Below are 12004 nucleotides of genomic sequence, written 5' to 3'. Positions count from 1 at the left end.
ACAACATAGTTTCTATCAGTTGGTTCAAAGAAATTATACAATAGCCAAAGAAGGGATAATTTTGAACTACTACTTTTTGATCTACTGATTACTTGAGGATGACATTTGGATCAAGATATGCCAGTTGGAATTCTGTAACTGATCCCTAATTCCCCTTCGTTTTCTCCCAAAGTTGTGGCTAATACCAGTACCTAATCTCAGTGACTCCTTCTATGTAAACTGGACTGATAGTCTCCCATTTGGAGATACTGAGATTATGATCTGTTTCAATTTTGAAGCTACTAGCTTTCAAATCATGGGAAATCCTTGGCTTGTGTCAACAATAAGTTTTAAAAAGCCGTCTTTATGATAATAAGGTTGTTTATGTGAAACATCACAGAGACATGACTACATTACCAAATCACCTCTTTACAAAATCATTTTGCCACCTCAGTCTTTTATTTAATGGCAAAATTCAGTGGCTTGACTGAGAAATGAAAATATCCAGATTATTGTAGCGGAACCTTCGTGCTACGGTTCTTGTTGGCGCAGTGGAGGAATTTGAAGACGGACAACTGAAGGAATTTCCCAGAAAGCAGTTTTATTTCGCTAATGGCCACTAGGGGTCCCCCTAGCACAAAGTAAGTGCTTCTCCAGGGGAACCGACCAGTGGCATGCTGAGTGAACATTTATACACACTACAGGGTTCGGGTTATGCCCGCCCACAAGCAAATTCATTGGCTTAGAGTTGTGACGCTGCCCAATCAGTGCTGACCAGCAGGCCGGCTGCACCCTTTTTGTGCCGTGCTCACAAATTACAAACAGCGCCTGCGTACGCATGCGCTGTTTGTTTATCTTTAGCTTTCATTTCTTCAGAAACACATGATTTCCCAGAAGTCACATGTTTCTGTGAGTTTATGCACCCGGGTCGCTAGCTGTCGCCATCTCTGCCCATATATGGTATTTCCTGGGGTTCCTTAACCCCCCCCCGCCTCACTCCCCCATTTTCTTTTTGCGAAGCGCATGTACAAAAGCTGAAGCAAAGCATTATGGTTCCATCCAATCCCGCTTGGCTTGGAGTATGGCTATCTTTTTTTCAGGTAAAGATTGTGTGACACACCTAGTACACATTTGCATCATTATTGGAGTGCAACACATAACTATGAGAACAATGAACAATCCTAAAATCCCTACCAACAATATGTTCTTCAACCATTCTATTGAGGGTAACCAGCTAGTCACCCAGGAGAAGGGAGACCAACCTTCTATCTCCTGGACATTATTGTAAATTAACTTTTGTAATGACTCGATGTCATCTTCAATAGTATTATTCAAGTTATGAAATTTCACTACACAACGTCCTCTAACCATGGCGCATAACCCCCCCCTGGCCGCCAGTAGGTAGTCAAGGGCCAACTTATGCTGTAGGGCCATCTGGCTGATTTCTTCTACTTCAGACTGGATTTCCCGGAAAATTTTACCAGTGGCATTTATGGACTTTTCAAGGCGGCAAGTCAGGCCTAGAACACTTCTACGGTTTGCTTGAGCTACAATCCCTGGGTAAGCACCCAGTGTCAACAAGCCTGTGATCAGGCCTCCTCCTACACGGGAGGCTTCTGAACCTGACAGGGCCTTGTTGATAATGACCTCATCCGAGCATTCTGGTCCTAGAGGGCCTGTTTGCACAATGTCCCATTTCAGGCGCTGATGCCCTTTGTGTAAGACCTGAACTGGGAATGTCAAATAACCCACACCGACACACTGGTAGTTGCCGGGGTGATAATTTGTGGCCCATTTATCAAAGAAAAACCATAGATTTGGATCCCTAATTTGCCATAACGGACAGAGGCTTTTACCTAGGCTCAGTTGGGTTAATTGTTGCAGTATGTTCATATAAGATTTTAGGCCCTCAATAGAATCATTCACACTAAATGTGGGATAATCTGGATACATGCTAGCCCACTCGGTTGCGGTTAGATTTAATCGTGAGACATAAGATGTATTAAATCGTCCATGTAGATAGAACCGGTCTCGACAATGGGAATAATTGCCTAATCGGGAAAAGAACGCCTGCCTAGTTCCCCAGTGTTTCCACTCAGAATTCCATATTCCCGATCCTCCACAACAGAAGCACAAACCCCTGGTGGAGGTATGGTATCTAAACCGTCGAAACCGAGTTTTATTTATCCTTTGCGGTATGCTAGAAAACACGGTAGGTGGACCCTCCTGAGCCTTGGACAATCCCTCCAACACAATCTGTGGTTCATCAATTAAATCGGGAAGAAATGAAAAATCTCCTACGGTGAGGGGGTGTTCATATATTAATGCTACCTCTTTCCCGTGCTGCTCAAACATATAATTGGCATGTTCTTTTATCCAATTCCCATGTGCTCTTTTTCCAAAAGAGAGAATAAAACTCAGCACAAATAATATACCAAACACAGTGCGCTTTCCTCCCCTCCTCATAGCTTGTCTCCCACTTTTTCCTCTCAAAATGTCTAGCCACCATCTCCCGGAGAGCGCCTTTGTTGGGCCATGCTGCGACATACTTGACCACCGACGCTCCGTTGCACCCGAAGGGATCAGCTTCATGGCCTTGTTGACCCCTTAGGGAGTTGCCGGATGATCCTGAGTCTCAGGTCCTCACCAGGAACTCGCTCCGTCCGCCACTCCTCAGGTGCTAGTTTTACACGGGTGTAATGTATCCACGGCTTAATCTCCTTCACCTTCACTGCAGTGGGGGTAGACAGGAGCACAACATAGGGTCCTCGCCACTTGGGTCCCAATGGCTCAATCTTCCAATCCTTGACCAGAACCTCGTCACCTGGTGAAAAACAATGTAGAGGTGTGGTAGGGAATGGTGGGTTCAATTCAGAAATGTATTTTTCTAACTGCTGCATTTGTCTGCCCAAAGCCTGAACCTGGGCCAATGTCTGTTTCTCTCCTATGAGGTGCTGCTCAGCTCCTGTCTCTAAGGCTCCCTTCAAGTTCAAAGGGGGTCGTCCATAGAGTCTTTCAAAAGGGGAGAGTCCTGTCCGTTTGTGTGGTGTACATCTGATTCCTAATAATGCCATGGGCAAAACCACCGTCCACGGCAATCCTGTCTCTTGGCAAAGTTTCCCAAGCTGAGCCTTTAATGTCCTATTCATTCTTTCCACTTTTCCAGAAGATTGGGGTCTATATGCACAATGTAACTTCCATTTTATGCCCAAAATTCTACATAATCCTTGCACAGCCTGTTGAATATATGCGGGGCCATTATCTGATCCAATTTCTAAGGGTATGCCAAATCTGGGAATAACATCTTTCATTAGAGCTCTTGACACCTCTACAGCCTTCTCAGTTCTTGTAGGGTAAGCTTCCACCCATCCTGTGTATGTGTCCACGAACACCAGTAAATATTTGTATCCTTTGTATGGGGGCATTTCTGTAAAGTCAGTGACTAAAGCTTCAAAGGGTACCCCACCCACATGTTGGACTCCTGGTGGCTTGAGGGGTCCTTCTCTGGGGTTATTTTTGATACATGTCCAGCATCTTCGGGCTGCTGCTGCCGTTAGGCTATGTAATCCATCGATATACAACTGTCGTCCTAGCAGATTTGCCAATGCCATTTTTCCTAAATGTGTGTTTTGGTGCATGTGTTGGACTAAGTGCCATGCCAAGTCCTTAGGGACGTAGACACGGGCGTCTGGCATCACTATGAGTTCTCCTGACCACTGACCCTTCTCCTTTAAGGCCCATTCTTCTTCCTCTGGTGTATATGTAATGTTATGTTCAGTTAATTCTACCTGTAGGGCCATTACCTGATGTTCAATATAGGGCAGCCTAGCTGCCTCTTTGGCTGCCAGATCAGCCTGCCTATTTCCTTGCACTACGGGATCGTCTCCACGTTGGTGCCCTTTACAATGCATCACAGCCACCTGCCTTGGCTTCCAAACCGCCTCCAGGAGATCCACAATCTCTCCAGCATGTTTTACGCACTTTCCTCCAGACGTGAGGAGCCCGCGCTCCTTGTACAGTGCTCCGTGTGCGTGGAGGGTGGTGAAGGCATATTTTGAGTCTGTGTAGACGTTAACCCGCTTTCCGCTTGACAATTCCAACGCTCGGGTCAGGGCAATCAATTCGGCCTTCTGGGCAGAAGTCCCCGGGGGCAGTGACTCTGCTTCCAGCGTCTCTCCCCCCCACCGAACAACCGCATAACCTGAGTGTCTTTGATTATTTTCCATAAAGGAGCTTCCATCTGTGAACAGAGTGTCGTCCACCTTAGTTAGTGGCACATCCTTCAAATCCGGTCGACTGGAGAATACCTCATCCATCACCTGGGCACACTGATGGATCGTGGTGTCTCCTGGAGTTGGGAGCAAGGTGGCCGGATTCAGAGTGGAGCAAGTCTCCAGGGTCACCAGTGGGTTGTCACACAACAATCCCTCATATTTCATTAACCTCTCACTTGTGAGCCAGCGCGGTCCCTTAATGTCTAACAGTGCCTTAACGCTATGGGGCACCTTAACTGTCAGTGGCTGTCCTAGGGTCAATTTATTCGCTTCTTTGATTAAATCTACTGATGCTGCCACAGCCCTCAGGCAAGGTGGCAATCCACGAGCCACTGTGTCCAATTGCTTTGACAAGTAGGCAATCGGCCTTTGCCATGAACCTAGTGGTTGGGTCAATACTCCAACCGCTGTTCCTTCCCGCTCTGCAGCGAACAGAGTGAATGGTTTTTCCAAATCGGGCAGTCCTAATGCTGGAGATGACATCAATGCTTCTTTTAATGCCTTAAATGCCTGTTGACATTCTTCTGTCCACTCAAATAGATCTTCTCTTCCACCTCTCGTAGCCTGGTACAGTGGCTTAGCCAACACGGCGTAGTTGGGGATCCACTGTCTACAATATCCTGCTGATCCCAAAAATTCCCGCACCTGTCGCCGGGTACTGGGAGTGGGGATGGCACAAACAACTTCCTTTCTTTCAGCTCCTAACATCTTCTTTCCTTCGGTCAGATGGAACCCCAAATATTTCACCGTGGGACAGCACAACTGGGCCTTTTTCTTTGACACTTTGTAACCCTTTTCTTCCAATGTCTTGAGAAATCTCAAAGTATGCTCTTTACAGCCCCCTAGTGTCCGGCAAGCGATAAGCAGGTCATCTGCATATTGAAGCCAAATTCCCTCTTCCTTAGGTATTACAAAATCCTGTAAGTCTTTGGCCAGGGCTTGACCAAAAATGGTCGGGCTGTCCCGGAACCCCTGAGGAAGGCGTGTCCAAACATACTGGGTCCTTTGCCCTGACTGCTGAGATTCCCACTGGAAAGCAAAGATCGGTTGGGATACAGGGGCCAATCGAATGCAAAAGAATGCATCCTTTAAATCCAATACAGTAAACCATTTGGCAAATGCTGGTACTAGACTCATCATGATGTATGGATTTGGCACTACCGGGGTTAGGGGAACGGTGACTTGATTTACAGCCCGCAAATCTTGGACTGGGCGATATTCTCCTTGTCCTCCTGGTTTCTTGACTGGGAGCAGGGGCGTGTTCCATGGGGAACTGCATGGTACCAATATCCCATGCTGCAGAAGTCGCTCTAGATGCTTTCTGATCCCCTGCACTGCCTCTCGACTGACGGGATACTGTGGCTTGCATATGGGCCCCATTCCTCTTTTCACTTCCACCACCACCGGTGGAACATATTTAGCTAATCCTGGAGGATTATCTTCTGCCCACACTAAAGGAGTCTCATGCCATGGCCATTGTATTTCTTCAGTAAAAATCCTAACTTGAAACAGTCTCCATTCCTCTTCCATGGGAAATGATAGCTCCACTTGTCCATTCTTCATGAACTGGAGTTGTGCTTGTAATTTTGATAAAATGTCCCTTCCCAATAAAGGGACTGGGCAGTCTGGGAGATATAACATCTTATGCTTGACCTGATGTCCGGCCAGATTGCAGGTGCGTTCCTTAAGGAAGGGGCACTTCTGGGTCTTCCCAGACACCCCTATTACTTTCGTAGTTTCCCGAGTTGGTGGACTAATTTTTGTATTTACTACTGATTTTTCGGCACCTGTGTCCACTAAAAAGTCCAATTGTTGGTCCCCGATTTCAAGTGTGACCATCGGCTCCCCGGGGTCCAACAAAACAAGAGCCTGGCTTCCTCATTCCTCTCCTCCATCCATATCTTCCCATTCTTCTTCCATCACAGCTGCTGCAGCTATCACCTCTCTTGCAGGAAAAGGTACGTAGTTCCCACGTCCTCTTCCCCTTCCTGGGTTTCTTCCTCTCTCAGGCCTTCCTCTTTCTCTCGGTCCTTCCTGACTTCCTTCTCTTCCTTCTGGGCATTCACCTTTCCAGTGTCCAAACTTCTTACATTTAGCACATTGGTCTCGACCTAACCTCCGAGGGGGCCCCCTTCTTCCTCCTTGTCCCCCTCTGGCATATCCTCCTCTTCCTCTCTGTCCACTTGCACTTTGTTCCATCATGGTAACTAATGCTTGGTATTCCTGCTTCTTCTTCCTGTCCTTCTTCTCTTCTTCTACCTGGTCCCTCGCCATATAAACTTGATCTGCGAGTGCCAACAATTCATTCATAGTCTTTCCTAGAAATCCTGGTTGCTTTTGAATCTTTCTCCGGATGTCAGGAGCCGCTTGACTGATAAAAGACTGTTGAATCGCCCTCCTACCGTTTTCATCCTCCAAATTATACGGGCTATACTTTCTATATGCTGCCTCCAGCCTTTCCAAAAAGGCTGTTGGTGACTCAGATTTTTCCTGTACCACTCCCTGAATTTTTACAATGTTGACGGGTCGCGGCGGGCCCCTCTTTACCGCTTCTACCAATATACGCTGGAATCCTTTCAGTCTCTGCAAATGTCCTTCTTCTGCGGTGTCCCATTGGGGATCTATTTCCACAGGAAACCTCTGTGCTCCCCACTCGGCTGCATCACCATCTTGTGGGGCACCAACCTGGGCTATGGCTACCCCATTATTCAACACTGCTCTTCTCTCCTCTGATGTGAACAACATATTCAACAATTGTCTGCAATCTTGCCAGGTGGGATTATGGGTTGCCATAATCCCTTCCAATAGCCTAGCCATAGCTTGGGGTTCTTCACTATAAGGTGGAGTATTATTTTTCCAATTCAAAATGTCACTACTACTGAAAGGCACTACCTGGTATGCTTGAACTATCTCATTCCTGTTGTTTATCACAGGCACCGTTCTCAAGGGCATCTGGAGGGCCGGTCCGGTCGGTGAATCACCAGACCACACCGGAGCTCCATGTCTCCGAGTTTGTGCCGGAGAAGCATCACTGGGCATCCGTTGTGACTTCTTCTTTTCCTTTGTTTCCTCCTGATATTTTTCTAGGCTAGGATAGTGTTTCTTGGCCGCTTCGGTTGACTCCGAAGAGTAGGGTGGGGGTCTCGTTCCTAGTGTGGGGGCTGTTCCCTGGGGTGGGGGGGGCGGTGGCAAGGGTGGCGGCAATAATTCCTGTTGTCTAGCCTGTACACTCAACTGTAAATCTGGGTAGTCCTCCTCATTGGATTGGAAAACTTCCTTCTTTTTCCCCTCCTTCTTCACCACCATACATTTGCCATTCCTGCACTGTCGAACCCAACCTGGATCTTCTCTAACTACCCGTTCCCACGTAGCAATATAGACCCACTGGTTCGGGTGATTCACAGCACAATATTCTTCCACTGTTCGGATCAGTTTCAGATCCCACGTTCCTTCTACTTGCCAACCTAAACCAAAATCTGGCCATTCTCCCTGACACAAATTTCTCAGTCTATAATCTCTTAGGTCCCTTGGATTCCCTGCTACGGCTCTGCTAGCAAAAGAGCCAAAATTATCTAAGATGCATTGTAAGGGAGTGGAGCTCTTTGAATTTTTCCCTCCCATCCTGCCTAATAGAGGGGACTGTCCTGGCCTGGGCACCCGGCCACTCACGGCATGCGTCAGGAAACACAAGACAGAACCCCTTTCTACCTCCCTGGGAACTTTTTTTTGTCCCTCCCAGCGCTGGCGTTCCCTTAATATCTCATGCAAACCCCTATACTTGCCAGATTTCTGTAGACGTCGGACCAACCTTCGCCCCTGGGCTTTTTTTCCCTGGATCCTTTTCCTCCTAGCCGGTTTCTGTGGAACCTCGCTGATGTTGCAGCTCTCACCGTCAGTCGGCGTTGGCATCAGAGGCAAGCACCGCAGCCGGTCGTGTAGTATTCAGGGGCCCCTTCTCGTCTCACGGTAGTTGCCTCAGGCCCCCACCGCTGAGTTGAGGCCGTCCCGCCAACGGGATCCGTCTCCAAATCTCCTGGCCCGTCTTATAGGAAAAAAATCACGTCGGGGTCACCAGAAAATGTAGCGGAACCTTCGTGCTACGGTTCTTGTTGGCGCAGTGGAGGAATTTGAAGACGGACAACTGAAGGAATTTCCCAGAAAGCAGTTTTATTTCGCTAATGGCCACTAGGGGTCCCCCTAGCACAAAGTAAGTGCTTCTCCAGGGGAACCGACCAGTGGCATGCTGAGTGAACATTTATACACACTACAGGGTTCGGGTTATGCCCGCCCACAAGCAAATTCATTGGCTTAGAGTTGTGACGCTGCCCAATCAGTGCTGACCAGCAGGCCGGCTGCACCCTTTTTGTGCCGTGCTCACAAATTACAAACAGCGCCTGCGTACGCATGCGCTGTTTGTTTATCTTTAGCTTTCATTTCTTCAGAAACACATGATTTCCCAGAAGTCACATGTTTCTGTGAGTTTATGCACCCGGGTCGCTAGCTGTCGCCATCTCTGCCCATATATGGTATTTCCTGGGGTTCCTTAACCCCCCCCGCCTCATTATAACATGTGCAACTGATATATTTCCTCTCCTTTCCTCTTAATTGCAGCAGCTGTGAATTTTGGAGATCTTTCCCACAGGGTTGTTAGCATGTAATTACTAGTCATAAAAGAATTGCACTGGCTGCTAGTATGTTCTCAGTCTGAGTTCAAGGTGCCTATGATAAAACGTAAAACACTAAGTGGCTTGGGACACCAGGCTTTTAAACAGAGACTGGATGACAACCTGTGGGGGTATTTTGATTGTGCTTTTCCTGCATGGCAGGGGGTTGGACTGGGTGGCCCATGTGGTCTCTTCCAACTTTATGATTCTACTTGAGGGAGTGTTTTTCCTTGTATGTACCTCGCAAAGGATTAAGATCTGCTAGGATCTGGGATGACTGTATGTAGCCTCTTACTGTTTTCAGCATTTAGAGATGTGTGCGGTATTTGTCATATGTTTCATTCATGTTTCTGTTTTGTATCATCCATTCGGATGGCACAAAACAGAAAGACACCCAACAAAGCAATAACTGACTCAAAACTAAAGGCAGGTGGGGGCTGACATCAGCTCCAAGCCTGCCTTTCGGATTGATCAGCTGTAGCCCTGCAAGGCCCAGGTGTGTAGGCCCAAACCCTGCACCCGTAGGCCTGGGCACCAGGCCTAGGGATGCAGGCTTTGGGCTGAGGCACCTGGGCCTTGCAGGGCCTACTGCCGATAGCTGAATAAGGATCACTCCTTACTCGGCAATCGGCTGTAGGCCCTGCGAGGCCCAGCTAGGCATGGCTCAAAGACTGCACCTGTAGGCCTCGCAGGGCCTACAGCTGATTGCTGAGTAAGGAGTGATCCTTATTTGGCAATCAGCTGTAGGCCCTGCGAGGCACAGCTAGGCACAGCCCAAAGCCTGCACCTGTAGGCTCGGACCTATGGGTGCAGGCTTTGGGCTTACACTCACAGGCCTGGCAGGGGAGGGGAGGGGAGGTTGGGGGTGGCTGGGTCATCCTGCGCCTCTGCCCCCTCTCCCTTTGCCTTGCTCCTTACTGGGCATTTGAGCGGCGCTGGCTGGTGCTGTGGCATTGGCCAGCGCTTTCCCCCCCACTCTGAAAAACAAAAGAAAATGAAACAAAACAAAAACAAAACAAATGTCTGACTCCTGATTTTGGAAGATCAGATGAAAAACGAATCAGGGCCCCAACGAAAGCCGGGAAATGAAACACATTAAGTCCCAAAAGCACATCTCTACTGAAATCCCTTGATCTAAGGTGGGATATAGATATTTTAATAAAAGTACTAGTAAATAAATAATTGCTGGTATTTAGTGTGTAAAATATATTTATGGAAGTCATTTATTATGTACTTGTCAGTATCCCAAAGATCACTTTGGGAAGTCAACAGGAACGACTTGTGTTTGGATCACAGTTAGCAGAGTTACTATTTTAAAATATTTTAAAGAAGAAGGTTTTTAAGATCATGTCAGGGGCTGATGTGGTTTTTCATGTTTTTATGGATTTAATCTGAATTGTTTTTAATGCTAATGATGTTTAATGCAGTTTAAACATTTGTATATTTGTATATCTTAAATTGTATTGTAATGCTTTTAATGTTAGCCATTTTGAGTCTCCTTGTGGAGAGAAAAAGTAGGATATAAGTAAACATAATCATCATCATCATCATCATCATCATCTACATTTTGAGTCATCAGCTGATTTTTCGATCTTGGCCTTAATTGCATTTGTTCTGATGGCTTGCTCCTGGGCTGCAAGAATCAGGTTTTCTGTCTCTTTCTTCAGTGTACCATTTGTGAGCCATAGCCAGGTCTTCTCCTTATCAAACTTTCCTTCAATTTTGTCAAGGAACTGTCCATGCAATGCTTTTTTGTGCCAGCTGTCAGCTCTAGCTTGTAGTGCAGTCTTCTTATACTGATTATTTGTCTGCTGTACTTTGAGAAGTTTCTGATTTTTGACCTCAATCAAAGCAGGTTCTGCACTTTCCTTTACATATTCTGCCAAGGCACATTGTTCTTTGACTGCTTGTTTTACTTGTAAGAGTCCTCTGCCACCAGATCTTCTAGGCCACTGATGGCCAACTTATGACACGCGTGTCAGCACTGACACACCTAGCCATTTTTGCTGACACGCTGCCGCATACAGATTGATTGGATGACTAATGTCTTTTGTGGCCAAATTTGGTGTGATTTGGTCCAGTGGTTTTGTTGTTTACTCCATGGGAATTATACACACACACACACACACACACACACACACACACACACACACATATATATATATATATTCATTCTATTATTATTCTATTATTATTGTAGTATATTATTATATTATTACTATTACATTATTATTATATTATTCTTTATTCATGACTACATTGAAACTACAATAGAGAGAAATCAGCGTGGAAACTGCAAGAGGTACCATAGATTGTTGTACATGGAAATAATTGTAGTAAATAGTTTTTGATTTATTAAATACATTTATATATTACAATTATATATTTTTGGTATTTAAACTGTATATATTGTGAAATTATGGTTTTTTTCTCGAAGTGACACACCACCCAAGTCATGCTAGGTTTTTTGGTGAATTTTGACACACCAAATGCAAAAGGTTGCCCATCATTGTTCTAGGCAGATATAGCCGGTCAACATCACTGCAAGGATGCAGTGAATGATGAATGGTCATGAGTTTTCTTGTTTTTCTGTCCAAATTGTCCAGTTCCACCTGCGTCCAGTTTATGATGCCAGCAGTATATCTTATGACAGGTATGGCCCAGGTGTTTATGGCCTTGATGGTGTTGCCTCCATTGAGCTTGCTTTTGTGAATGTTTCTGACCCTTTGTGTGTATTCTTTACTGACCACAGTCTTCACATGTTCATGTTGTCCAGCTGTAGTGTGTTTATGAAGTGTTTGACTTGTGATTTTGTGATACGAAATCCAGCATATATATCTCATTTGCTCTGTCATACTGTGTCTTTATGTCAATAACTAGCTGTGCCCAGCCACACGTTGCTGTGGCGAAGTATGGTGGTATGGGAAATAAAGTATTGAGGAATTGGTGGTAGTTAAGGTAAAGGGTAAAGGTTTTCCCCTGACATTAAGTCCAGTCGTGTCTGACTCTGGGGGTTGGTGCTCATCTCCATTTCTAAGCCGAAGAGCTGGCGTTGTCCGTAGATTCCTCCAAGGTCATGGGGCATGA

At 46.2% G+C, this 12004-nt stretch overlaps 1 protein-coding gene across 1 annotated transcript; it reads right to left on the bottom strand.

The window, feature by feature from the left end:
- Positions 1–560: 560 nt before the first annotated feature.
- On the bottom strand, positions 561–8811 carry LOC134296195 (uncharacterized). The gene is given in 1 exon segment (XM_062970427.1): positions 561–8811. A coding segment is annotated over 1 exon segment (5307 nt). The 5' UTR covers positions 7875–8811; the 3' UTR covers positions 561–2567.
- Between the last annotated feature and the right edge of the window lie 3193 nt (positions 8812–12004).

The sequence above is a fragment of the Anolis carolinensis genome, chromosome 2 (genome assembly GCF_035594765.1).
Source record: "Anolis carolinensis isolate JA03-04 chromosome 2, rAnoCar3.1.pri, whole genome shotgun sequence".
NCBI lineage: Eukaryota > Metazoa > Chordata > Lepidosauria > Squamata > Dactyloidae > Anolis > Anolis carolinensis.
Note: the sequence above shows the minus strand (reverse complement) of the source record. Positions and strands in the feature narration are given on the sequence as shown.